General features: G+C 33.3%; 1 protein-coding gene, 1 long non-coding RNA gene and 1 pseudogene across 2 annotated transcripts; 1 reads left to right on the top strand and 2 right to left on the bottom strand.

The window, feature by feature from the left end:
* Positions 1–520: 520 nt before the first annotated feature.
* LOC120163992 lies at positions 521–7020 on the bottom strand (annotated as a pseudogene).
* Positions 7021–7706: 686 nt separating this feature from the next.
* LOC120164095 (GATA transcription factor 15-like) lies at positions 7707–8571 on the bottom strand. The gene is made up of 3 exons (XM_039173856.1): positions 8375–8571; positions 8121–8276; positions 7707–8026 (listed from the first exon to the last, which is right to left on the bottom strand). The coding sequence occupies exons 1-3, from the start codon at positions 8393–8395 to the stop codon at positions 7769–7771; spliced, it is 435 nt and encodes a 144-aa protein (XP_039029787.1). The 5' UTR covers positions 8396–8571; the 3' UTR covers positions 7707–7768.
* A 4831-nt stretch (positions 8572–13402) lies between these two features.
* LOC120164073 lies at positions 13403–14044 on the top strand. The gene is made up of 3 exons (XR_005519704.1): positions 13403–13476; positions 13578–13803; positions 13893–14044. It is a non-coding gene; the product is annotated as an uncharacterized LOC120164073 (long non-coding RNA).
* Positions 14045–14097: the final 53 nt, after the last annotated feature.

The following is a 14097-nucleotide window of genomic DNA, read 5'->3' as shown; positions in this document are numbered from 1 at the left end:
CCGAACTACGGGTATGAGAGTCCGGCAGGCGTTCAGCTTCTTTTATAAACACGTTATTTTTTTATTTTATTGGTTTTTTTACAAAGTTACCCATTAAGTATCCCTAAATCGCGGAAACGCCCTTCCCCTTCTTCGGCTTTTTTACTCGAATCTATTATTTTTAAATTATTTGTCACAATAACATCTTTTAGTTTAAATTTAAGGGGGAAAACCGTGACTAATTTGGTATGTTTTAACATCCATGGCACAATTCTTGAAAGACATGAATAATTGAATTAATTTATGTTATGTAACCTTAAAAAATACGAATTTATCGAGTAGTTTTAATGATAAAAGTTTAAAAAATATTATTTTTTTTAATTTTAATTTCGAATAATTACGTCTATAGATAGAGGTAGAGTTATGTTGGGGTTCAAAGGGGTCAAACCCCTAGAAAAATTGTATATAGTTGATAGATTTTGATCCAATAGTATTTTGATTCATATAAAAATAAGCATTCAAATTTAAAAATATAAAGACACCAGGTAATGGCAGACTAATTTCTATCTATTGTTGAACGAAGATGAACACAAGGACAGCCACGAAGACTGAGATTACCGTCGTCGAACCCTTCGATGACCGCGTTTGTTGGCAACATCGAAGGGAGTGCACACTCTTCACCGTTGAAGAACACTTTCGAGGGGAATCCATCCCTTGCAGCAATGTTAATGGAATGGGTAGTTTTCTTGGTGAATGAGATAACCGATTGTTGTTTTCCAGGCACCCTAGGATCTCTCTCCGCCCCGGGTTCGCTCCGTCGGTTTCTGCAACTATATAGTTTAATCTGGGAAGTCCTTGCATGAATATGGTATTGTTAACGGCATCCAACTCCAAGGCAATTCCATTGAAGGAATACATCTTTTGAAACCCGGGGGTTGCTTTATCCAATTGTACCGCAGCAAACCAATCCGGGAAGGCGATTTCGTCCCAGTTGAAGATTGTGATCCTAGCACTCCATCCTCGAGAGAAGTCCGTGTAAAGATGCCAGTTTATGCTGACCCCGCAGTTGTCACCGCACGTTATTGGATTCGGCACTGTTAGGTGTTTTAAGATCGGCCCATGCCCTGGTTACGGCAGTTCGGTTCTCAAATGGAACAAGAAGAGCCTCCGGTGGAACAAGAACAGCCGGAGCATTAGTTCTACAAGTGTTGCCAGTGTTGCTAGGGCACCCACATGCGCAAGTCGAGCATGGGATTATGCGGAAAAGGATACGCAGCACTTGGGCTTTGCGTTCTTCGGCTGTGTAATATTGCAAACCACCTGCCAGCTAGCAACTACGGTCGTATTTGATGGCAACCCACTAGGATCGGGGAATTGGCTGGGACTTACGCGGACCGGAGGACCACATTTGTAATCAGGGTTCAATGTATCGTTGATCTTCTAATTCTGAGGAGAGAGCTCAGAGCGGTTGAGATCCGGCGGCATTTTAAAGACCTGCATCTGAAATACTGAACTGGACTTGCTAGGGTCCATTGTTAGTGGCAAGATTGTACCGTTCCGGCAACAATTCGGGATCAGCCCAAGGGTTGTATCATTGGCCTTTGTCGGAGGCAGGTCAATAATCGTTGGCCTCCTCTCACAATTTAACACATTAGCAAAATCTAGATCCCTATAGTGCTGCCCTTGCGGACCAAATAAGAAGTCCGTTGAATCGACAACATATGGATAAGCCCCTTTCATTGTATATATAAATTCATCCCTCATCCAATCAAAACTCAATTTCCAATTATCGAGTCGCCCAAGGGGGTTATGGTTCGAGATAGTAACCTATGCCCAGTAATTTGAATCATATGTTCTCGTCACATCATACATAACAGTAAGATCGCCGCTTTGTCGAGGTAGGAACTCATCGTCTACAGTAACATTTGCTTTGAATTTTGGATCTTTGGTGCAACAAACTTGCATCTCACTTTTACCTGGAAGAACCAGCAACAGCAAAATATATGTCCATCAATACACAAACAACATATCCAAATAAAATTCATAAAAAAATCGGAAACAGATGAACAACAAACTAGACTAATGCTGGAAATTATGATCCGACAACAATAATCAGTCTAAATAGCAGCCACCCATGAATAACTTGAAACAAGAACAAAGAGTTTCCATATCTATTCAACCATGGTCAAGAAAACTAAACTAACTAAACTAATGCTCAAAGTTATGATCCGACATCAACGATCAGTCTAAATAGCAGCCATAAGAACTTGAAACAAGATCAAAGAGTTTCCATATCTATTCAACCATGGTCAAGAAAACTAAACTAACTAAACTAATGCTCAAAGTTATGATCCGACTTCATCGATCAATCCAATTAGGAGCCATAAGAAACTTGAAACAAGATCAAAGAGTTTCCATCTCCATTCAAACCTAGTTAAGAAATCAGTAACTAACATCGAAAAAACCGGGATAAGAGGGCTAACCCTGTGAAAAAATCTTAAACAATATATGATTTTCATTGCAACAAAAGAAAAACCCTTGTAGAAGAGATTCAGACCCTAAAAATTAGGCGTCTACATTCTATTGACAAATATTCAGGTTCTAAACAAATGATTCACTTCAACCAAATCCTAAATCATAAAAACATCAAACATTTCTACTCTTTTACATATGATGATCTGTGGATCCAACCCAAACATTGAAATTTGACCAAATCCACAAAAATCCATGCTGGAAACAACAATCAAACATATACATCTACATATAAAATATATAAAAACAAATTTTACCCATTTTTTAACCTTGCATAGAAGGCTTAGGACAAATGAACCCATCATTACCAAACTGAATAGTTTCAGGCAAAGGCACATTAGGAGGCTTCACCCCAAACTGAGTCCCAATAAGCTTAACTTGAACTTGAATCTTATTCAATCACCGGCAGTCTCAATCGCCGTTTTCAGATCGGTCATCGGGTACCCAGCAAAAAGGGTACCGTTCCCAACATTGGCAGGCAAACTCGTCACATCGGCCAGAACCTCATTCGACGCCGAAACCAGGTACTCGTGGTTTTGAAACCCAACAAAGACCTTCCACGATTTAAGCTTCTCGTCGCCGTTGTTCAGCACCGTTAAAACGGACTCGAATCTGTACGGCTGGTGCTTGGGATCTGTGGGTTTTAGCTTGGTTCCGGAGGTGTAAGCGTAGGATACGTAGATCCCATTGCAAGAATTGGCGGCGGGTGATGGGGCAGTGTCGACGGGTTGGGATGAAGAGAAGGGTAAAAGAACGAGAATGAGTGAGAGGTTGAAGATGAAGAGCAGATTGTAGCTCTTGTTTAACGCCGTGAAAATCTTGAATTTCGAAGGAGAATGATCGAAACAACGAAAGCGAATCAAAAGCGATATTTGTAGTGAAAAAGAAACGCGTTGGATTAGCGTTCGAACAGGACAGCTTAGAAAAAGCTGGAAAATTTTTGAAATTATTTAACTTCACACGACAACGCTTTGATCAGATTTCCATTTTTTTATATAAAGTTAATTTTTTGGGTAAACTACATGAATGGACATTAAACTATATAAAATTTATCTTTTTTAACCAAAAAAGTTTCAGAAATTATAAAATATCCATAAACTTATCCAATTATTATACAATGATCCTCGAATTTATCAAAATGTATCACTATTACTTATAACATCTAATGAAAAGTCACCTTGACCGACGTTAGAAGTTTTAAAATTAGGATAAATTACGTGTTTAGTACGTAAACTATCATTTTTATCTGTTTTAGTATCTAAAATTTTATTTTTTTCAAAATCATACCTAAATTTAATTTTTGTTTCATTTTAGTGTCCCATTCAAAAATAAAATTTAGGTACTAAAACATATCAAAACTGATAGTTTAAGTACTAAATGCGTTAAACTTTCAAGGACTGGGTATAAAACAATTAACTTTTAGGTTCGAATGGATTTGAGAAGATTAGAAGAATTTTCTCGAGTTTAAATTAAAGGAAAGAATGAGGAGAAGAATAAGAAGAGAAGTTCAATGGTATGAGAAGCAATGGTTGTTGAATTTTTTAATGTGTCACATCAATTGTCATTAATGATTTAAGAATTTTAGTGATCGAAATATATACAAAATCTTAACGGTAGTGACTCCAATAAAAATTTGATTTTAATGATCAAAGAGAAAGAATCCTAAAATTAGGTGATCGTTAGTGTAATTTATCTTTCTTTATAGTTGAATTTTATTTCAATAAAAATATCTTAATTTAGTGACTATTGAAATTTGAAAACACTGAAATGCTGGTTTATAGGCCTGGGTTGTCAACTTTATTGCAACAAACCCCAGCCCCAATCTTTCAAATTATGAATTAGTGGTGTATTCTGCCTCGAGTACACAACATAGGATTATCAAATCAATCAAATAAATTGTAGGGTAAAGTACATAAATGGTCCCCCAATTATAGGACATTGCTTTGTTTGAATCTTTTTACTATTAAAAGTTATAAAATGGTTCTCTAACTATAGGGTGTTTCTTTGTTGAACCGCTCGATTATTAAAAGTTACAAAATGGTAGCCCGACTATTCATATGTTTCAAATTTTCATTTTTCGTTAAAAAAATAAAGGCAGTCTAAGTTGGACGTTAACCTATTGACTAATATATGATAAAATTTGATCTTATAATCTCAAATGAATATCATATCTCACTCAGTGGATTTAATATTCAGCTCAGGCAACCATCAACATTTTAATGGAAAAAGGACAACTTGAAACATATGAATAGTTGAGTGACCATTTTATAAATTTTTAATAGTTGAGAGGCTTAATAAAGTAACACCCTATAATCAGAGGATCATTTTGTAACTTTTAATAGTTGAAGGACTCAACAAAATAATATCCTAGAATTGAGGAATCATTTGTATACTTTATCCTAAATTATAATGTCATCAACTTTTGCTATTTAAGTTGAAATCAAGTTGAAGTCATCAAATGATCTTAATGATTAAATGAAGTATTGTTCTCCTTAAAGTATTGGATTTAAATAATTATATTTGTGGGTGTACGTTTGTTGTTATTGGATTTAAATAATTATATTCGGGAAAAGAATGTTTTGATTTATGATCGGCAAAGATAGGACATTCGTAAGATGATTACTTTTTTTTTAAAATGTAATTTTAATTCTATCTAAAGGGGACGAGAAGAAAAGACTAAAAGAGAAGAAAAGGGAATGTTCTTACTAGATATAGAACTTATGATTTAAGAAAATATGAGAAAATAAAGATGAGCAGCTTAGATATAGGAGTGTAAATGAACAGAGCGTTCAATGAACTGTTAGTGAACCATTCGTATAACGTTCGTTTATATTTGTTTGTCAAGTTAAATAAACAAGTATGAATAACTTTTTTATGTTCATTTAATAAGACAACGAACATGAACAATTGTGTGTTTGGTTCGTTTATGTTCATGAACAAACTCATTTATATGCTTGTTTATGAGTTCATACTCATTTATAAGCTCGTTAATGAGCTCATTTATAGACTAGTTTATTTATATTCAAGAATAAGTTTGTTTACCTAGTTTTCCTTTTTCTTTTTTTTACATTTTAAATATTGGTGATGGTAGTGACTAGATTGAACACATGATAAAAATGAAATTTAAATTGTGAATTTAAAAGAGTCTAAGCACTAATGGCATAATTTTACTATTTTTCTTTAGCTTGAAAGGGTAAAACTAAATTAAACATATAAACGAATACTAAAATAACATTACACAAACATTAAACGAACATGTTCATGAAGCTAAATAAACACATTTGTGAACATATAAATGAACACAACGAACATGTTCTCGAATAATAAATAAACGAACACGAACATCTTCAAAAATAAATAAACGATCACAAACACGATACTAAAAAGTTAAACAAACATGAACACCTTCAAAAATAAACAAATGAACATGAACACAACATTGTTCGTTTAATCTAGGTTCATTTACACGATTAGACAACCGACCAAGTGTGCTTATTTCACAAGACAAATACTAAAATAATCAAATTAATTGGGCAAACACATTTGGTTGGTTGACCAAACTGTTCATCTTCGTTCCCTTATATTTTCTTATGTCATAAGTTCTAGACTCACTATGATATCAATGATACAATAGAATGTTAATCTTCTCAACTCGGAGTTCAAACAACATATATTTGGAATAAAATATAAAAATTAATCAATAATATTAGGCTTAATACAAAAATTAGTGTATAAATTATACCTCGAAAAAACGTTTTAGTGCTTAAAGAAATTTTTATTAAAAATAAGTGTCTAGCGTTTTCTCCGTTACACTTTTAGGTGTCTGAGCGTTAATTGTTGTTAAAAATCTTCGTTAAGTTCACATGTCATGTTCTGGTAATTTTAAGAATTTATTTAAAAAATAAAAAAAAAATTTATGAAAAATAAATATATTATTTAAAATAACATTTAAAAAAATTATCCCCTTCTCCTTCTCCATTCCCTATTCCACAACAGCACCACCAGCTGTTGGGGTACACCGCCACCACCATCAGCTTTGCTTGCACCTCGTGATCCCAACCCGATCAACAATCACCCAAATTGATCGTCAATCGCCACAAAACAATAAGAAACCTTGTTGTCCCTAACTGTTAACCCTTCTCCAGGCAGTCGTGACCATCACCGTTTCCACCAATGAGAGCGCTGTCTCACATCGAGAAAAACTCAATCGTACAATCGTCAAGTAATGTTGTCGTTTGCAACCTAAATCGACTGTTCCCTTATCCCTTCCACAACGACACCACTAGCCACCAATAGTTGGTGGCATACACCACCACCACCATCAACTTCGCTTGCACCTCGCGACCCTAACCCCGATCAACAATCACCCAAATCGAACGTTGATCGTCACAAAATAATAAAAAACCTCATTGCATCTCACCATTAAACCCTTCTTCGGCCATTCGTGACTGTTACCATTTCCATCAATGAGAGCAATCTCATGTCAAGAAAACTCAACTGTCCACTCATCGAGTAGCGTTGCCGTTTACCATGCAAGATACTATCAAAAATTAGTGAGATTATAGATTTTAGTGGTTTTTGGATTATTTTTGTAATTTTAAAAAACTGAATTTTTTATAAATAAATTAATTTTTTTAATTTTTTTCTTTTTTCTTTTAAAAATAATATTTTTATTTATAATAATTTAAAAAGTTAAAAATATGATGATAAATACTTAAAAGAAAAATAAAAAAATTATTATAATAAAAAGTTCTCTCAGTATTAAAACATTTTTAAGACATAATTTGGACTTTAATTTTTATATTAAACTATAATATTATATTAAAATTTTAAAATTCAAACTCTCCACTTCAGCGTATATTTGGAAAAAGATTTGGATCCCCACCAAAAAGTAATTTCCACTTTATGCTGTTTGGCGCCTCAGAAAATTTCATTTCCCCTTTTACCTTTGATCCTTATCCTTAGTTCCTCTCTACCCTTTATCCCCTTCCTTTTTTCTGGGATCCAAAGCTGGAACTGAAACTGGGAATTTTCCCTTTTGAACAAATACATATAAACCACACATTCATAACCCAAACATCAAATAACTAATACATTTTGATTAACAAAATCAGAGTAAAAACCTCCACAGATTACTAATACAATGTTAGTCAACACTAAAAAGAACTACAAATTAACCAAAGATTACACTTGAAAATTGTTAGATACCCATCACAGAGCATTTTATTTTTGTTCTAAAATATGTATATTCCACAAATTAAGCGTAAACAGAGCCGTACGACAGCGCCATTAAAAGGACTGCAGCTTGTTCTTCCTCCCCCAGCTTTCTTCTTTGCTTCTCAACCTTTGATCTTTGCATCAGAACTTCTCTCCCTAAATAAATCAACCTTTGCTTCAAATTATCGCCCAAATTTTTATTGTTTCCTTTCTTTGATTTCTTGTCTTCTCCTTTGTTTAATCCCAGAATCGCTCTCCTCTTTTTCCTGCTTCTGATCCCACACGCATTGCATAGTGACTGTAAAACAAACAGAAAAAAGGAGAAGATTAAAAACCAAATCAGATCAAATCAAAGTGAAAATAAACGTTGAAATGGATTTGAACAAAAATACCTTGGGACCAGCTGGGCCTCCTCTCCAAAGAGGAGTCTTGGAGGTGCCACAATCGGCACAATTCTTCTTTGTTTCAATGCTAATGGCTTGATCAGGTGATTCTTCTGGTGAAAAACAATCTGGGTAATTCTTGTTTCGATCTTCAGAACTCGATCCCTGCAAAAACCCAAGAAAAACAGAGAATCAGCTAAGAGAAGCGGAAAGACGAAGCTCAAGAACGAATCGAAAAAGGTAATGAGAGATGAATAACTCACTTTTTCACTTTGATCCAACATTTTTACTTCATATTCCGAAGATCTGAAACCAACCCAAGTTCTGGAACACGAAGAATTAAAATGGGTAGCGAAAATAAAAGCTGATTGGATAAGAAAATAAGGTTAAACTGATAAGAGAAATGGAGGTTTTGGGGAGGAAAATGAAGGAAAATAAAGCAGAGGGGAAAAAATAAACCGACACGAAACACCACACGCAGGGCGGATCTAGATACCGCTTTATAAAACGGGATGCGAAACCCTAACTCGGAGCTTATGAAATGACGAAACTACCACTGATAGGTATAGTTTTTAACGTTCGTTGCCACCCGCCAAATTCCCTAATAATGTCCATGAAATGAACAAAAAGGGCGCCATTGTTCTTTTTGCCTTCATTTGTTTCTGTTCTTGGCTTCAAATATTTAATTTGGTAAATTACTATTTAGTATTTATAATATTAATTTTGATCTGTTTTAGTATTGAAATTTTTATTTTTTAAAACATACATAAATTTCATTTTAGTATCTGTTTAAAACTTGATGTTAAATTTTTAAAAAATTGAAAGTTTAGATACTAAAAATGATCAAAACTAATAGTTTAGGTACTAAACAGAGTTTCAAATAACGGTCCGAAAATGCGATAGCGCCCGCGAAATAGAGGTTTCGCCGCAGTCCGAGTTATTCGCTACACCCGTAATAGCGGCCGAGACGACCACAATCACTGTAAACCCGAAATGACCGAAAACGCGACCGCAACCGTAATTTGAAACTCGGGTACTAAATGCGTTAAGTTTTTAACAACATGTACTAAAATGAAACAAAAACTAAATGTTAGGTATAATTTTCAAAAATCAAAAGTTTAGATACTAAAATTGATCAAAATTAATAGTTTATGTACTAAATATATAGTTTACCCAATTTTTAATTCCGTTGACCCTTGTTTTCCCGGGAAATTTTTGGATTTGAAAGAGGTAATTTTTATTCGGTTAATTTACTTGAAGATTTTTTTATTATTATTTAAGTAAAGGATATTTTAAAATTTTAGTTTAAATAATTTATCGTTAAATTTATAATTAATTTATAATTAATTTATAATTATACGTTCTTTAAACTTTTAAATTTTTATAAATTACGTTAATAACGCTAGCAATGCTCTTATCAATTATTTGAAACAGTATTGACCTTCCTAAGTTTGGGACTGTACTTTTGATAATTAAACTCAAGATTCTTAATGTTGGGTAGGGGTGTTCACTGTTCAATGTTCCGTTAAAATCGAATTAATCGATCAAATTGAAATTTTGGTTGGTTAATCGGTCAGTTAATTTTGGATTCGGTCGATTAACGATTAATGGTTTTATTTAAATTTCTATTTCGGTTAATTTGATTTGAAATCAGTTAATTAACCGAATTAATTAAAATTATTAAATATTATATATATATTATTTAGCTTTAAGGGGGTGTTTGGATCATGGAATTAAGGATTCCTAGTGGGAAATTTTTTTTCCTGATTAAGATACCCATGTTTGGATTTGCAAGATTCTCAATAGGGGAGTAATAAAAAATTACCAACAGTAATCTTTTCCCTCCTTTTATCGGGAATGTTAATCCCATGCCTTGCTTAGGTATTGTTTTATTCCCTGTTCTAAGGGCGAAAATACCCTCTTCTCGTCCGTTTGCCTCTGCTTCTTCTCCCAAGCCTTGGATTTCATCAAAGAAATCTCTTATCATCTTTGTTTCTGCCAAGTTCCACTGCCCGCCCCTCCTTTCGCTATCTGGTACTTTCTTTTAATCCTTGCTTCCTTCTGCTGTTAAATTACTCGTCACATTGTTTGATGCTTTCTTTGATCCTCAATTCCCTTTTTTCCAACACATTTTTTTGTTTAGGTTTTTTTCTTGTTTCGTTTGATTGCTTAAGAAGCTAGGTTTTTAGGCATCCATGGAATTCGGTTAATAGATGTATACATTAATTTTGATTTTAGTTTCTTCCGCATCCAAATCTGCTTTTTTTTTGGAAAGGCTAGTGCGTAAATCTCACAGCAAATCTGCTTTTTTTTATTCCTGTTTCATTTGAAGCTTTTGTTTTTCTCATAAGTTAGCTGAGGCATGCAGGCCAAACAAAATATGATTTGGGGATTATTTATCTGTTAACGCTGAAATACCTCTTTTTCATTATTATTCTTTAAAAGTTTAATTATGAGATTGAAAAGTACTTTAGGAATGTTGAACCCATTTTCTGCAAGAGTTGATGTTGAAAATCGACTAGTGGATCCCGTATTCTTCCCCAAGTTCATGAATGATATTTGTGTCCATTTTTTAGGATTTACAAAAGATCTTAAACACGTTATGTTCATTCCTTGTTAATGTTGCTCCTATTTAATTTGTCTTTCTTTCCTATCGTTTTTCGTTGAAGTTGAGTGTGTGCCAAATAGAGAAGTATTTTCTGCTTCATCTTTATATTTGCATTTTTGATCCTGCATTTTACTTCTCATAGCATGCATTCTGAGATTGTTTTTGTGTGATTTCTAGATAGAAAAGAGTTGGATTTATCATCTTGCTCAAATCTCTTAAATTAGCATTGGGTCTTTAATACCATGATTTTTGCTTGTTTGATCAAATTGTGGTACTAATTTAGTCTTTGAAACTTGCTAAACCTTGCTTATGTTCTTATGGTGCATAAAGAGTTGAAGGAGGTATAATGATGCTCACTGAGTCAAAATTTTTGTAACCTGGTAAACACTCAGAATGATGAGATGAACTAGCTGTTTCACTCACAATCAGACAAAGCATAAACTGGAAAAGGCATAATTTATGATAAAATAAAAGATTTAGACTTTCACCTTCATATGATTACCAAGTCCTGAAGCTCCCTAAAGATATACTTCTCCTTTAGCTAAAGTTAAGCATCAAAGGTCTTAAATAAAACTTGCAATTGCACCTGCTCCAACTCCAGCCTCGTGTCCCTAACCTGAACAAGTAGTTTTAATGATAAAATAATATGGAGTTGCATATTATTTTCTGATAGCGCCAGATGTTGCTTTGCATGTCCCAGATATGTGTACCCAGTATTGTATCATATAGAATAACTTAGTGCAACATCTCTGGTCATCATATTCTGGTTCTGCAGTACCTTTTGTGATCTTTTTGCTAATGTATAGGGCTAAATCACATAAGATACTAATGGCAGCTTGACATCTCTACATGGTACTGAAATGTAAAATAGTTGGTGTCTATTTTTTCAAGAGTAGCTGAAGAACATTTATGAATTTAAGCCGTAATTGATGTGGTTATTAATTTTAACTTTGATTGGGGCCTCCACAGAAAAAAAGAAATTAATTTTAATTTTTGTTCGAAGTCTTTGATGAGAGACCCTGAACAAGTGCTCTTCTTGCTTAAACCCAGATACGGGTCTAGGTTGGTGGTGCATAATCGTCCATGAAAAGAAGGCATGAGAGCACTTTTCATTCACTGCTGCTGATAACCGCATTCAACAATTTTAAATTCATAGAAGAAAGTTAAATAATTATGAACACGACTAAACCACATTCAAGTATTTAGAGGGATAAAATATTTAAATTTAAAATAATAAAATTTATATGTATTTAATTTAAAATTTTTGATAAAAAAGTTTAATTTTACTTAAATTTAAATTAATAATGATTTAAAATGTTATTCAATCAAAAATTTTGGGAAGGGCAAAAACCCCTTCCATTGTCTATGAAGCTAAGTCCCTTATTACAGATTTGCAACGACAAATGTTACTGGTACTTGATCTTTGCAACTTTAGTTACTTACAGGGATCACCCGTAAAATTTGACCTTACAGGAACAACAATATCCCATGGTTATAAGCTTTTAGAATTTCAATAGGGAAGAAGACTCCAGAAATAGAAACGCAATGAAAATGAAACTACCATTTACATCTGTTAATTGAAACTTGATAGTTTTACAAGCCAGATCCTAATTCTGACATCATTCATCAACAATAAACGTAAGTTCTTGCTTATTCATATCAAACAAGACACGAACAAAACGTAAACGACATTGATGTTGTTAAAAAGGGAAAACAACAGTGAATTAATAGGACTAGGGCATGACAAACGATTAGGAAATAAGATGAAACTCTAGGAAAAATAGGGTTATAAGAACCTCTAGTTTCTACTATCGATTCAAAGATAATAATATGTTAGGAATAATTGTTTTGGTTGTAAAGCCTAAACTTATTTATATAGGCCTTCTTTCTTGCAAGCAAAGCTACTAGACCTTCTTGCCTTTAAAAAGACGATCGCCCTCAACAAGTATATACACTCGAACGGTGAATGGTTAATTAGAATGCTAGTTTCTACCAAGCAAACAATGTTAGTATTAAGTAAAAGAATTTTACTAACTATGCCTTGTGATGCAGTTGTATCGTTTTAATAAAAAATTAAGGTATTAATATGAAACCCGTCATCGGTGTTTAAGCATGCTTTGTTTATGGAATTGTTAAATTAGTGTTCAATTATTTTTATTGTCATGACAAACAATTGTTCTTGTTAAATATTATTATTTTCTAATATTAATATGTTTGATCATAATAACAGTTATGGCTCGTTTACCAATGCGAAAGAAGACGCATATCGCCACAATTATTATTTTACAACTGCAAATGATGGAGATTGTGTGTCATATGCTTATGGTTATTTCAGTTATTCTTAGAAAATATAAAAATCATCCTAAAATAACTTATGCACATGAAAGACTTCATAGACATAATATTAGATCACTTAATTTACATAAAATTGTATTTGAAAGTGATCGACAAAGTGTTGATAATTGTCAAATGGATAGGAGAGCATTTCTCAAATTATGTCACCTATTACAAAGTCAAGGTGGGTTAAAAGAGAGTCGATATATGTCTATAGAAGAAATGGTTATTACTTTCCTTCATATTATATCCCACCATATTAAGATTAGAGTTTTAAAACATCAAACAGTAAGATCTGGTGAAACAATTAGTAGAGTTCTCCATACAGTGTTAGCTTCAGTCTTGAAACTGCATCCGATCCTTTTTAGAAAACCAGAACCGATACAAGATAATTCAACAGACGATAGATGGAAATGGTTTAAGGTATTATATCATAATTCTAAACTTTATTTTAAGTTAATTACTAATGTTTAATACAAAAATGGATAGTAATAATGCAATTTAACTTTATTTGATGAATATAGGGATGTTTGGGTGCTCTAGATAGAACGTATATTAAGGTTAATGTAGTTGCAATCGATAAACCTAGATACAGAACAAGAAAAAATGAAATTGCGACAAATGTACTTGGTGTTTGCACACCAAACATGCAATTCATTTATGTTTTACCTGGGTGGGAAGGTTCTGCAGCTGATGGTAGAATACTCAGAGATGCCATTAGTAGAAGAAATGGTTTAAATGTTCCACAAGGTAAATTATTAGGTCATTAATATATAATAGAATGTAAAATTCTTACAAGTTTTGTATATTAATTTACTTTTTAAATTAAAATAATATAGGGTGTTACTACTTATGTGATGCCGGATACACAAATGGAGAGGGATTTCTTGCACCATATAGAGGTCAAAGATACCACTTGAATGATTGGAGAGAAGGACACCAACCTACCACCCCTCAAGAATATTTCAACATAAAACATTCTCAAGCTAGGAATTGCATTGAGAGATGCTTCGGCATATTAAAAGCGAGATGGGTAATTTTAAA

This window comes from Hibiscus syriacus, unplaced genomic scaffold (assembly GCF_006381635.1).
Source record: "Hibiscus syriacus cultivar Baekdansim isolate YM2019G1 unplaced genomic scaffold, ASM638163v2 tig00111504_pilon, whole genome shotgun sequence".
Taxonomy (NCBI): Eukaryota; Viridiplantae; Streptophyta; class Magnoliopsida; order Malvales; family Malvaceae; genus Hibiscus; species Hibiscus syriacus.
The sequence above is the reverse complement of the archived record's forward strand: the minus strand, read 5'-3'. Positions and strand labels throughout refer to the sequence as shown.